We start from the raw sequence: 14,616 nt of genomic DNA, 5'->3' as shown, positions 1-14,616 counted from the left end.
ACATTGACTCGGTACCCCCACACATTGACTCGGTACCCCCACACATTGACTCGGTACCCCCTGTATATAGCCTTATTATTTTCATTTTACTTGATTAAACAAACATGTTTTCTTAACTGCATTGTTGGTTAAGGGCTTTTAAGTACGCATTTCACGGTAACCTGTTGTATTCCGCGCATGTGACAAATAACATTTGATTTGATTGTATAGGAGGAGTACAGGGCGGAGGGCATCAGCTGGCACAACATTGACTACATCGACAACACAGGCTGCATCAACCTCATCAGTAAGAAGCCCACTGCGCTGCTCCACCTGCTGGATGAGGAGTCAAAGTGAGTCCATTAGACCTCTCTCTCTCTCGCTCTCGCTCAGACCTGGGTCAAAATACGACCAGTGATTCCACTCCGTAAGACTGACTAGGTGATGTTATAGTGGAGAACAATGATACTCTGTAATGGGAGATATTCAGGTTGCATCATAATGCAGACTCTATGAAGTCTTAAAATATACATAACCTGATATCCTAACAGTCCTCGTCTGATGACAGACCATTTTAATAAGCATATATGAACTCATTCATAAGCATGGCTGAAATTTGACATTTTTGTTTCAGTACAACATCCTGGTAATTCCCTCTCCATGTGCTGTAACTAAATGGTCTGCTTCTTCCTGATCTGGACACTGACACACTGAATTCCTCCCACTTGAAATAGCTGGAAATCGAGTCCCTGGCGCTCTGTGTTTTTCATAGCTCAAGTTCCCCTTAGCCTCCCCCTGTCCCACTCTTCCTGTCCTCTTCCTGTAAGCTGTTGGTTTACTGTGAACACTTCTGGCAGGGGACTGCTGTGCAGCGTCTCTAAAGGCATGAGAGAAAGCAGGAGTTTATCGTCGTCCTCTGGCCAACCACATTCTCCCTATGGGGAGAGTTTGACTCTTAAGTGTAAATCTAGGATCAGCTCACCCTCCATTAATCCTTGCCTTAGCCATTATCGGGGGAAATATAAAACTGACCTTACGTCAGTGTTCATGGGTGACTACATTCTATGGATGTTGGAACCACCCGTAAGTCTTTGTGCTCCTGTATAATCAGAATCATTATTCAATAGGGACCAGAAGAGGGGAGCGGAATGAATAGGTGTCTGTCCGTCTGTCGGTGTTCCTGCTTGTGTCTCTGTGTTCCTGCTTGTGTTCCTGCTTGTGTCTGTGTTCCTGCTTGTGTCTCTGTTCCTGCTTGTGTCTCTGTGTTCCTGCTTGTGTCTCTGTGTTCCTGCTTGTGTCTCTGTGTTCCTGCTTGTGTCTCTGTGTTCCTGCTTGTGTCTCTGTGTTCCTCCTTGTGTCTCTGTGTTCCTGCTTGTGTCTCTGTGTTCCTGCTTGTGTCTCTGTGTTCCTGCTTGTGTCTCTGTGTTCCTGCTTGTGTCTCTGTGTTCCTGCTTGTGTCTCTGTGTTCCTGCGTGTGTCTCTGTGTTCCTGCTTGTGTCTCTGTGTTCCTGCGTGTGTCTGTATTATGATCCTCCCTGAGACATGATGACACCCACCCCCCTGCTGTCCTTGTCCCAGCTTCCCCCAGGCCTCTAACCAGACTCTGCTGGACAAGTTCAAGCGGCAGCATGAAGGCAACGGCTACATTGAGTTCCCCGCCGTCATGGAGCCCGCCTTCATCATCCGCCACTACGCCGGCAAGGTCAAATACGGGGTCAAGGTCAGTGTCTGACTGTCTGGGTCAACAAGAGCTTCATGTGTGTGTCATAGCGTCCTAGCTTAAATCATTCTATTGAGTGGAATGGAAGTGTCTGTAGGACAAACTACTGTTTACTCTGGCAGGTATACTCCTGGAAAGGACCATGTGAAAAGAGAACATCAGAGCCAGCATGGTTCAGGTTAGCGCGGGAGTGTTAAGGATATAGGGGTCACCTCAGTGGGGGGGTGGGGGGGGGTAGGGTAATGGGCTGTGAAGACTTACACATACCTGTACAGGATGATTTGTTAATCACTCTCTTGGCCCAGTTCCCTGCTGCAGAGTCCTATAACCCAGACCTCAGACTTGGCAACCAGGAATATGTCACACATTGTGCAGGTCTGGGCAGTCGTGTTTCGCTCAACTGGTTTCTGTGTCGTCTCCTGCGAACTACAAACGCTTCATTCTCTCTTGCACTCATTCAACCTGTTCATTTCCATGGGATTTACTATTGTTGTGTTTGGATGGAACAGAGTCCAAGTAACATTTCAGGGCTTGGTTGGAACCACATTGGCAATATATGAGGCATCAATCAATAGAATTACCCTGCGGAGAGGAGCATTAAGAAAGGTTTTAATTAGTGGTGTTGCAATCCAGTTCAAACCCAGTCCATGGCTTCTTTAGTAACATGGTTTTGGAAACCTCAGGAGTTCTGCCATACAAGAAGCTGCCTACCTGTTCCAATGAAAGTCTCACTAGAGAGGAAATTAAAAGCTGAAAGATGTATTGAAGCTGAGCTTATGTGTACGTTAAACTGAGGGTGAACCGAGTGCAATGCTTAGCTCTTCTCTCGCTCTTTCTCTCACACGCACCCATACTCTCTCCCTTTCTCTGTCTCTCTCTCTTACACGTACACTCTCTCCCTTTCTCTGTCTCTCACTCTCACACACATCCATGCTCTCTCCCTTTCTCTGTCTCTCCTCTCTCCTCTCTCTCTCATCCATGCTCTCTCCCTTTCTCTGTCTCTCTCTCCTCTCTCTCACCCATACTCTCTCCCTTTCTCTGTCACTCTCTCTCTCTCTCTCTCTCTCACACACTCTTTCCCTTTCTCTCCTCTCTCACCCATATTCTCCCCCTTTCTCTCTCTCACCCATACTCTCTCCCTTTCTCTGTCTCTCTCTCTCCTCTCTCTCACACACACACTCTCTCCCTTTCTCTGTCTCTCTCTCTTACACGTACACTCTCTCCCTTGTTCTCTTTCTCTCGCTCTCACGCACACTCTCTTTTTTTTATCTCTGTCTCTCTATCACACTCACGTATCCCCACACAGGACTTCCGGGAGAAGAATACGGACCATATGCGTCCGGACATCGTGGCCCTACTGAAGAGCAGCAAAAACGCCTTCATCTGTGGCCTGATGGGCATCGACCCCCCAGCCACCTTCCGCTGGGCTGTCCTCAGAGCCTTCTTCAGAGCCATGGTGGCCTTCAGGGAGTCTGGGAAGAGACACGTACACAGGAAGACTGGTGAGTGTGCTGCACACTGGGTCCTTTTCCCCCTTTAGGCTCCTGGGTCCTTTTCCCCCTTTAGGTTCCTGGGTCCTTTTCCCCCTTTAGGTTCCTGGGTCCTTTTCCCCCTTTAGGTTCCTGGGTCCTTTTCCCCCTTTAGGCTCCTGGGTCCTTTTCCCCCTTTAGGCTCCTGGGTCCTTTTCCCCCTTTAGGCTCCTGGGTCCTTTTCCCCCTTTAGGCTCCTGGGTCCTTTTCCCCCTTTAGGTTCCTGGGTCCTTTTCCCCTTTTAGGCTCCTGGGTCCTTTTCCCCCTTTAGGCTCCTGGGTCCTTTTCCCCCTTTAGGCTCCTGGGTCCTTTTCCCCCTTTAGGCTCCTGGGTCCTTTTCCCCCTTTAGGCTCCTGGGTCCTTTTTTCCCCGTTAGGTTCCTGGGTCCTTTTTCCCCGTTAGGTTCCTGGGTCCTTTTCCCCCTTTAGGTTCCTGGGTCCTTTTCCCCCTTTAGGTTCCCGGGTCCTTTTCCCCCTTTAGGTTCCTGGGTCCTTTTCCCCCTTTAGGCTCCTGGGTCCTTTTCCCCCATTAGGTTCCTGGGTCCTTTTCCCCCTTTAGGCTCCTGGGTCCTTTTCCCCCATTAGGCTCCTGGGTCCTTTTCCCCCTTTAGGCTCCTGGGTCCTTTTTTTCCCCCCTTTAGGCTCCTGGGTCCTTTTCCCCCTTTAGGCTCCTTTTTAAAGGGAAATGTGTATATATATTTTTGACTTCATATTCATCCTCTCCAGCACTACCCAAACATCAAGATATGTGAATATTGCACGTTTCCCCTCCTCTCAAGGACATTTTTTTTGAGGGAGAAATTATGCACCTCATTGCTGTGCATCATCGGATTTTAACCAGTTGGTTTGTTATTTTTAATCAAGCCTTAGTAGACAATTAGTAAGCAATTAGAAGGAAATGCTTACTCATAATTGGTTAAAATGATGCACACCAATGATGTCATTGGAGAAAAAAATCTATTGCTAAATTTTTTTACTACAAAAAACATAGAAACGCATCATTTTCACACGTGGTGCTGTAGATGATGAAGTTGAAACATTATGAAATGTCCCTTTAATTCAAGTACACCAGTCATAAGGCATACAGAAGTTATGTAGCTGTAAGGCGTGTGTCTGTGCGTGTGGACCCCAGTGCAGCCAGGGCACATGCTGTGTCCCATACCCCCCTCTGTTTGTATCCTGTAGTGTGTGTGCCTAGTGCTGGTAGTACTGTCCTGCATTCAGTAGCTAGCTCTGCTAGCTTCCACTCTATATGCCTGCCTTCTGTCCCTCAACCCTTTAGTCTACAGTGGTGCCTTCTGTCCCTCAACCCTTTAGTCTACAGTGGTGCCTTCTGTCTCTCAACCCTGTAGTCTACAGTGGTGCCTTCTGTCCCTCAACCCTTTAGTCTACAGTGGTGCCTTCTGTCCCTCAACCCTTTAGTCTACAGTGGTGCCTTCTGTCCCTCAACCCTTTAGTCTACAGTGGTGCCTTCTGTCCCTCAACCCTTTAGTCTACAGTGGTGCCTTCTGTTCCTCAACTCTTTAGTCTACAGTGGTGCCTTCTGTTCCTCAAACCTTTACTCTACAGTGGTGCCTTCTGTCCCTCAACCCTGTAGTCTACAGTGGTGCCTTCTGTCCTTCAACCCTTTAGTCTACAGTGGTGCCTTCTGTCCCTCAACCCTGTAGTCTACAGTGGTGCCTTCTGTCCCTCAACCCTTTAGTCTACAGTGGTGCCTTCTGTTCCTCAACTCTTTAGTCTACAGTGGTGCCTTCTGTTCCTCAAACCTTTACTCTACAGTGGTGCCTTCTGTCCCTCAACCCTGTAGTCTACAGTGGTGCCTTCTGTCCTTCAACCCTTTAGTCTACAGTGGTGCCTTCTGTCCCTCAACCCTACAGTGGTGCCTTCTGTCCCTCAACCCTTTAGTCTACAGTGGTGCCTTCTGTCCCTCAAATCTTTAGTCTACAGTGGTGCCTTCTGTCCCTCAACCCTGTAGTCTACAGTGGTGCCTTCTGTTCCTCAACTCTTTAGTCTACAGTGGTGCCTTCTGTCCCTCAACCCTTTAGTCTACAGTGGTGCCTTCTGTCCCTCAACCCTGTAGTCTACAGTGGTGCCTTCTGTCCCTCAACCCTTTAGTCTACAGTGGTGCCTTCTGTCCCTCAACCCTGTAGTCTACAGTGGTGCCTTCTGTCCCTCAACCCTTTAGTCTACAGTGGTGCCTTCTGTCCCTCAACCCTTTAGTCTACAGTGGTGCCTTCTGTCCCTCAAACCTGTAGTCTACAGTGGTGCCTTCTGTCCCTCAACCCTTTAGTCTACAGTGCTGCTACTTCTTGTCTGCCTGCACTGAACATAGACACATTGACATTGTGATTCAGCCATATGAACTGTATACTCCTAGATAACCAAATAGCCTTTTTGATTCCTAAACACACTTTGGCATAGTGTAACTTCTAGCTTCCATGCTGACAAAGCAGTAAAGACATTGATTAATTTCCTTATGAGCGTCAATACCAACTGCAGGGGCCCCATACCAATTGACGGAATTGTGTGTCAGAAAAATGACTCGATGTTCAAATTCTTGATTACTCATTCAGAAATGCGCTCACTCCAAATGTAAATGTAACACTGTCAAAGGGGACATCACTGGTGACATCATGATCTCCTAAAGCTGACAGCGTGTGAAGGAGGGGAAATATCCTGCAGGTTAACTCTGTCACCGTTAGTCAAACTCACCCGCCTAGAACCACAACGGATCCCACCTCTGACCCCAACTGCAGTTTGAATGTAGTGTATATCCTCTCTCCTGAACGTCTGGCAGGTATCTCTCTTGTAGTCTGCTGCTCTTCATTCTTCCTGCTGTCTAATCTGTCTTTTCTCTCTTTCTTTTTTTGTTTGTTTTTTTCTTCTCTTTTGTTTTGCTTCCCAAGGGCATGATGCCGCTGCTCCCTGTGCAGTTTTGTGCAGTGTGGATAGTTTTAGCTTTCTGCATCACCCTGTGCATCAGAGAAGTTTAGAGATCCTGCAGAGGTGCAAAGAGGAGAAGTACAGTAAGACTGCATTTCCCACAATACCCCTCTCTCCTCACATTCATGCAACTGTGAGGGGTAACCGTAGGGGTGAGGTAGACCAACAGCATCAGACCAGAGACATTTTAGTAAATAAACATTGTGATGGAGTTGAATTATAGCATTCTTTAGATATAATTTTTGTGATGGGGAACTAATTTAAAACCCCAAGATCTCTTGTTTACTCTTCATTAAAATCATTAGTTTAGTTCCACAGCATTTGTTATCCACCTGTACTGTCTAGATATTTAGTAGGTGAACCAAGAAGGCATAATGTTTCTATTCATCCTTCCATTAAAATGAGATGCTTGTTGGTCTCCTCTCCCCCTCCCCCAATCTCTGCATGCACCTATATGTGTCTTAACAGCCAGTCTTGCATGTGATCTAGTATGTGCCTATGCTAGTCCCCCCCCACACCTTCTCACTAACTCTGTGTTTGTGGGGCGACCCAGCACTGAACGGTCCTGTTAGCATGGTGACAGGCACTCTAACTCCCTGTTTAATCCAAGCTGTGGTCTGGGGTAAGAAACAGTAACACCACTAGTCTCCACCACCACAGACACATGCAGTGTTGTCGCCATGTTGCCCTGGTGGCCCTGGCCTGTTACCCTGCCCTGGTACCTGCTCAGGGGCGTAGATCAAGTGTCAACTCACTGGTCCACCATGTCACTAGTCTGCACCCCCCCACAACACACAGACACACCTCTAAATGAAATATAGAGAACATCTAGCCTATCAGAGGGCATGGTTGTGCTATTGCCATATTGTTTGTTTATGCTTATCCTGTTACCATATTTCAATAATCTCAGATCTACTTGAAGTGCCCACAGGTAGGGTCTAGGGGCCGATCTGGACGGGTAGGGTCTAGGGGCCGATCTGGACGGGTAGGGTCTAGGGGCCGATCTGGACGGGTAGGGTCTAGGGGCCGATCTGGACGGGTAGGGTCTAGGGGCCGATCTGGACGGGTAGGGTCTAGGGGCCGATCTGGACGGGTAGGGTCTAGGGGCCGATCTGGACGGGAAGGGTCTAGGGTCCGATCTGGACGGGTAGGGTCTAGGGGCCGATCTGGACGGGTAGGGTGTCCATGTAAGGGATGGGGGTTGGGTTGGAGGGGTTTCCGTCCCTCCATCTCACCCTCATGTAAATCTAACTAACCTATTCACACACAAACCAATAATATCACTCTTCAATTGTTCTAGAAAAAATAGCACATTCTTCAGGGTTTTTCAATAATATCCCTCTTCAAGTGTTCTAAAAAAATACACAAGTTTGTTCAACATCAAGTCCACACCAAGCACAGTTTTTAAGAGCTTGTAGCCAACTGTTTTTTCTTCTCTTTATACCCTTCAACAGCAGAACATACTGATGATACTGAAAACCAAATAGCATACAGCCTTGAACCAGTCTGAAATGAGTCGCTAGAATGTAGTTCACTTCAAATCACTTTCTAGATGCTCTGTTTTCTCTCACTGTGTGTGATTGGCAGAGGTTTCACGACTCTGCCAACTGTCATAAGCCAATCAGATTGAGGGAAACCGCACAGCTGCCAAAAACACAGCCGTCACAGTTATTGAAAAATGCTTTCCTGACAAAACCGGTTTGTTTTCTCCCATTGGAGGCCAACAATATCTCACTTAAATAGGTGCCTCTGAATTGAGTGTATGTATATTTTGTCTTCAGAGCTACAATGGTTCATTTAAACATGATCCAGAAGCACCCATTGTTCTTTTAAATGCAACAATTCAGCTCAATTATATTTGGCATGTTTGGATATTTGACCACAAAGTCATAGATTCTCCCCTCATGTATATCGTCATGCAATTCTTCATAGAATACCATCTTCTGAGAAAATAGATGTTTCTTGGAATATCAGGATGAATCATGGGTTTATATAAACATTTGGTTTTTGGGGAGTTAGAATCGTGGTTCTTAGTGTTGGACCTTCCCAATTACTAAAGGCATGTTTCCAATAACTGTCTTTAAGTGTTTGTCCATACAGTGAACTAAAACCTTTGTTAATCATTAGTCCAAACTAAACTGAGTAACGCTTCCTAAGTGGATCTTCCAGACTTCCATAATTCTCACAATCACGCTAACAGCCAAACTCACTGTTAACCTCCATTATTTTTAGCACTATATAACCCGATTTAAATCAGACATTTGGATACATGTAACTGTCATTATGACATCATTACAACCAGAAACAGCCCAGTTCTGTCCACTGAGTTAGAACTGGTATTGTCCTGGGGTCTAACATTGGTCTGGGTTTGGCCTGGTCCATCTTTGTGTGTCCTCTCACCTTGTTGTGTTCTCCTCCTTCCCTGTCTCTCCCGGCTCAGGTGTGGTCAGAAAGAGTCTACGAACACCGCTATCGGACCTGCAGGGCAGCAACACGCTCAACGAGAAATCTCCACGGTAAGACCACCTGTGTACTGTACGGTGTATGCTGAGATGTTGAAGCCTAGCGGTTAACAGCATTGGACCAATAACCAAAAGGTTGCTGGTTTGAATCCCTGAGCCGACTAGGTGAAAAATCTGTCAATGTGCCCTTCTCCTGTAAGTCGCTCTGGATAAGAGTGTTTGCTAAATGACTATAATGTTGATGATTCTGTACTAAGGAGCTGAACACACTCCAGAGTTTCCAGGGCAGTGACGCTCCCCAGTACAGAAGAGGGTTGTTTAATAATGACGCTCCCCAGTACAGAAGAGGAGGGTTGTTTAATAATGATGCACCCCAGTACAGAAGAGGGTTGTTTAATAATGATGCTCCCCAGGACAGAAGAGGGTTGTTTAATAATGACGCTCCCCAGTACAGAAGAGGAGGGTTGTTTAATAATGATGCACCCCAGTACAGAAGAGGAGGGTTGTTTAATAATGACGCTCCCCAGTACAGAAGAGGAGGGTTGTTTAATAATGACGCTCCCCAGTACAGAAGAGGAGGGTTGTTTAATAATGACGCTCCCCAGTACAGAAGAAGAGGGTTGTTTAATAATGACGCTCCCCAGTACAGAAGAGGAGGGTTGTTTAATAATGACGCTCCCCAGTACAGAAGAGGAGGGTTGTTTAATAATGATGCTCCCCAGTACAGAAGAGGAGGGTTGTTTAATAATGACGCTCCCCAGTACAGAAGAGGAGGGTTGTTTAATAATGACGCTCCCCAGTACAGAAGAGGAGGGTTGTTTAATAATGATGCTCCCAGTACAGAAGAGGAGGGTTGTTTAATAATGACACTCCCCAGTACAGAAGAGGAGGGTTGTTTAATAATGACGCTCCCCAGTACAGAAGAAGAGGGTTGTTTAATAATGATGCTCCCCAGTACAGAAGAGGAGGGTTGTTTAATAATGACGCTCCCCAGTACAGAAGAAGAGGGTTGTTTAATAATGATGCTCCCCAGTACAGAAGAGGAGGGTTGTTTAATAATGACGCTCCCCAGTACAGAAGAAGAGGGTTGTTTAATAATGACGCTCCCCAGTACAGAAGAGGAGGGTTGTTTAATAATGACGCTCCCCAGTACAGAAGAGGAGGGTTGTTTAATAATGACGCTCCCCAGTACAGAAGAGGAGGGTTGTTTAATAATGACGCTCCCCAGTACAGAAGAGGAGGGTTGTTTAATAATGACGCTCCCCAGTACAGAAGAAGAGGGTTGTTTAATAATGATGCTCCCCAGTACAGAAGAGGGTTGTTTAATAATGACGCTCCCCAGTACAGAAGAAGAGGGTTGTTTAATAATGATGCTCCCCAGTACAGAAGAGGGTTGTTTAATAATGACGCTCCCCAGTACAGAGGAGGAGGGTTGTTTAATAGTGACGCTCCCCAGTACAGAAGAGGAGGGTTGTTTAATAATGATGCTCCCCAGTACAGAAGAGGAGGGTTGTTTAATAATGACGCTCCCCAGTACAGAAGAAGAGGGTTGTTTAATAATGATGCTCCCCAGTACAGAAGAGGGTTGTTTAATAATGACGCTCCCCAGTACAGAGGAGGAGGGTTGTTTAATAGTGACGCTCCCCAGTACAGAAGAGGAGGGTTGTTTAATAATGATGCTCCCCAGTACAGAAGAGGAGGGTTGTTTAATAATGATGCTCCCCAGTACAGAAGAGGAGGGTTGTTTAATAATGACGCTCCCCAGTACAGAAGAGGGTTGTTTAATAATGATGCACCCCAGTACAGAAGAGGAGGGTTGTTTAATAATCACGCTCCCCAGTACAGAAGAGGAGGGTTGTTTAATAATGACGCTCCCCAGTACAGAAGAGGAGGGTTGTTTAATAATGACGCTACCCAGTACAGAAGAGGAGGGTTGTTTAATAATGATGCTCCCCAGTACAGAAGAGGAGGGTTGTTCGGCAATGGGTTGGAGAAAAATCTAACAAAGCTTTAAAATAATGATTGTGCACTGACTCACATAACGCCTTCCGCTGCACCCTAGAGCCCTGTACCCCCTAATTACCCCCATAACATGACATTACTGCCTGCTAGATCCCCATACCCCCTAATTAACCCCGTAACATGACATTACTGCCCCCTAGAGCCTCATACCCCCTAATTAACCCCATAACATTACATTACTGCCCCCTAGAGCCTCATACCCCCTAATTAACCCCATAACATTACATTACTGCCCCCTAGAGCCTCATACCCCCTAATTAACCCCATAGCATGACATTACTGCCCCCTAGTGCCACATACCTCCTAATTAACCCCATGGCATGACATTACTGCCCCCTAGATCCCCATACCCCCTAATTAACCCCAAAGCATGACATTACTGCCCCCTAGATCACCATACCCCCTAATTAACCCCATAGCATAACATTACTGCCCCCTAATTCCCCATACCCCCTAATTAACCCCATAGCATGACATTACTGCCCCCTAGATCCTCATACCCCCTAATTAACCCCATAGCATGACATTACTGCCCCCTAGATCCTCATACCCCCTAATTAACCCCATAGCATGACATTACTGCCCCAGTATACAGCAAGTGGCAAAAGACCACCCTTAGAACAGTGCTTTTGTTGCAAGAGGGCAAGTTACACAAGTCCTGCTAATATGATTTGGAGGAGGAGACACACAGACACACACACCTGCGCACACACACACACTCAGGGTTACTAAGTTAGTGGTAAAGCCCACATGCAGCTGTTTCCTGTATGATGTCAGGTCAGAGTTATGTGTTTCAGGAGATGGATAAATACTGGCTCTCAGTAGGGGTCTTCTCAGATGGACGCTACAGTACAGTACTGTCTGTGGTCCAGAGGGGTACTCTGAAAACAAACATATTCTGTAGCCGTTCCTCCTTGTGGCATACACAGCATTAGAGGAACATTGTTTAAAAACCTCTACAGGATCGTTGGGTCCCCCACGGGACGGTTGTGCTTACGTTGGCTAGTGCGATTAGCATGAGGTTGTTAGTAACAAGAACATTTCCCAGGACATAGGCATATCTGATATTGGTAGAAAGCTTAAATTCTTGTTAATCTAACTGCACTGTCTAATTTACAGTAGCGATTACAGTCAAATAATACCAATCTATTGTTTGAGGAGAGTGCACAGTTATGAACTTGAAAATGTATTAATAAACTGATACAAACATTTGAACAGAAATGCAATGGTTCATTGGATCAGTCTAAAACGTTGCGCATACACTGCTGCCATCTAGTGGCCAAAATGTAAATTGCGCCTTGGCTGGAATAATACATTATGGCTTTTCTCTTGCATTTCAAAGATGATTGTACAAAAAATATTTTTTAAACGCATGTTTTTTTCTTTGTATTATCTTTTACCAGATCTAATGTGTGTTATTCTCCTATATTCATATCACATTTCCACAAAATTAAAATTGTTTCCGTTCAAATGGTATCAAGAATATGCATCTCCTTGCTTCAGGTCCTGAGCTACAGGCAGTTAGATTTGGGTGTGTCATTTTAGGTGAGAATTGGATAAAGGAGCAGATCCTTATTAAAGGGACAAGTATCCATATTTCAGAACTGGCAACTGAAACATTTCTTACTCATTTTCATATTTCTAGGGTTAGTCTCAAGTGTGGTCAGGGTGGAAACCTAATTTATTTCCACCAGGGCATTTTGTTTATATTGCTTTAGTGCTATAATTGTAATTCCCTAGTCAACGGAGGTATCGGTCTCTAGTTTAAATCATCAAAACTTATTGGGAGGCCTGTTTAAATTGGAAATATATCTCACCACTGGGTTTCAGGATTTACTCTGTTCTTTATATGAATTTTGGACCTGATTACTTCCTGTAGCTTGGCTAAAGTAGGTATTTTGGATCTGTTTAGAGAAATCTAAACAGGTCCTGCTAAGTCCAAACCAAGAGAGACAGCCATTTATGCTCAGTCTTATTTTCAATCTGTCCCCACTGTCCAAACTATTCTTGGCTGTGAATGCACGAAACAGAGCAAAATATGCCGTGTTTTCCCCCATCAGTTTATGGGGGAAAACAAATGTGACAAAAACCATGGGATCCTACACTGTGTCGTAAAAGCCAAATACTTTGAGACCTCAGTGTTGTTTTACTCTGACTTAGCAAATAAATACTTTGGTGTTCATAGTTTTTTTATGCAAATAAAACCCTAAGACAATGAGTAATCTTTTTAATTTGGGTGACCACATCAAACGGTACAATCCGGAAACAAATGGCTTACTTTGTTTCCCCCCATATTTAATGTAGAAGTGGTTTGTGTAACAAACAGTCTTCCATCTTTAGAGATAGTATACATTCCAACATTTGACTCCCAACAACACTACTGTACTGTAAGTCTTCACCTGTTGGCCTTGGACTTATCACCCATGAAGCCACCCCACGGACACGTGTCTAATCTCTGACCCCGTCCTGCTTGTAGGAAAGACGAAGCCCCCACATTAGTAACATTTATATATGTACTCCCGCATGGATACCGTGTTTAACGTGTCGTTGTGTGTGGCCACAGACCCAGTAGGAGGTGGTGTATAAATCATTATGGGTCAGTGTGAAGTGTGGAGTGTGAAAACAAACATCCCTCCCTGGCTGCTGGGATGGCCTTCTCCCCAGTCCTGATGGCTTACCGGGTGGAATCCATGATAGATGACCTTCTCCCCAGTCCTGATGGCTTACCGGGTGGAATCCATGATGGATATCCTTCTCCCCTGTCCTGATGGCTTACCGGGTAGAATCCATGATAGAGGACCTTCTCCCCAGTCCTGATGGCTTACCGGGTGGAATCCATGATAGATGACCTTCTTCTCCCCAGTCCTGATGGTTTACCGGGTGGAATCCATGATGGATCTCCTCCTCTCCAGCCCTGATGGCTTACCGGGTGGAATCCATGATGGATCTCCTTCTCCTCCCCAGTCCTGATGCAGTATACTACCAGTGGTTACTCAGGAGTGTCTTTCTCTCTCTCTCCTGACTCCTCCCCTCAGGGCTTAAGGGGTTTGGTGTTAGGGGGTTTGGTGTTAGGGGTTGACCGTTAACCGACCCGAGCCGCTGTGTTGATAGAAAAACCTGCTGTTTGTTCAGGCGCTTCGCTAGGATGACCAGGGTTTACCTTGAGGCCTGAGGCTTTACACTGCTGAACCTCGGGCTAGGATAGCATATGCCATTTGTAGTTGTGCTTAATATGTCTACAGGACATGGAATAGAGTCAATGTTGGTCAAGCATTTTCTTATTTAAGCTTTTTCCCAGCTCTTTCCAAGTTGTCCAGCTAAAATGAAATCTCTATTTTCTCAAGGCATATTTTTAACTGTGGATCATTTGAAACTTCCTAACCAGGGATGGTGTGGGCTGGAATGGGCGTGGTGGGCGTCAGAGCCGCCTGTCATCCAGCGGGTCCAACACGGAAGAGGACGGAGGAATTTTTGTCAACTCCACCAGCAGCAAGCTCCTGGAGAGAGCCCACGGCATCCTCATGTGAGTGACTCAACATCTTAGTTTAACCTCTCTGGGATATTCGGGACGGTAGCGTCTCCCCACCTCGCCAACAGCCAGTGAAATTGCAGAGCGCCAAATTCAAAACAACAGAAATCCCGTAATTAAAATTCCTCAAACATACAAGCATTTTACACAATTTTAAAGATAAACTTGTTGTAAATCCAGGCACAGTGTCTGATTTTCAAAAAGGCTTTACAACGAAAGCACACCAAACAATTATGTTAGGTCAGCACCTAGTCACAGAAAAACACCGCCATTTTCCAGCCAAAGAGAGGAGTCACAAAAAGCAGAAATAGAGATAAAATTAATCACTAACCTTTTATGATCTTCATCAGATGACACTCATAGGACTTCATGTTACACAATACATATATGTTTTGTTCAATAAAGTTCATATTTATATCCTAAAATCAGTATA

At 45.7% G+C, this 14,616-nt stretch overlaps 1 protein-coding gene across 42 annotated transcripts in view; it reads left to right on the top strand.

The window, feature by feature from the left end:
* Positions 1 to 14,616, top strand: part of myo9aa (myosin IXAa) — a 196,192-nt gene that overhangs the window by 124,504 nt on the left and 57,072 nt on the right. For 29 of the 42 annotated variants that reach the window (XM_090223008.1, XM_090223004.1, XM_090223031.1 and 26 more), the window contains 6 exons: positions 211 to 332; positions 1,558 to 1,699; positions 3,006 to 3,201; positions 6,134 to 6,253; positions 8,611 to 8,686; positions 14,040 to 14,177. In XM_090223008.1, the coding sequence (XP_090079134.1) occupies positions 211 to 332; positions 1,558 to 1,699; positions 3,006 to 3,201; positions 6,134 to 6,253; positions 8,611 to 8,686; positions 14,040 to 14,177 (794 nt within the window). The remainder of the gene's footprint in view (positions 1 to 210; positions 333 to 1,557; positions 1,700 to 3,005; positions 3,202 to 6,133; positions 6,254 to 8,610; positions 8,687 to 14,039; positions 14,178 to 14,616) is intronic. The other 13 variants (XM_090223020.1, XM_090223016.1, XM_090223039.1 and 10 more) reach the window with 1 other exon arrangement.

Source organism: Oncorhynchus mykiss, chromosome 26 (genome assembly GCF_057628025.1).
Source record: "Oncorhynchus mykiss isolate SJ-2025 chromosome 26, ASM5762802v1, whole genome shotgun sequence".
In the NCBI taxonomy this organism is placed as follows: domain Eukaryota; kingdom Metazoa; phylum Chordata; class Actinopteri; order Salmoniformes; family Salmonidae; genus Oncorhynchus; species Oncorhynchus mykiss.
The sequence above is the reverse complement of the archived record's forward strand: the minus strand, read 5'-3'. Positions and strand labels throughout refer to the sequence as shown.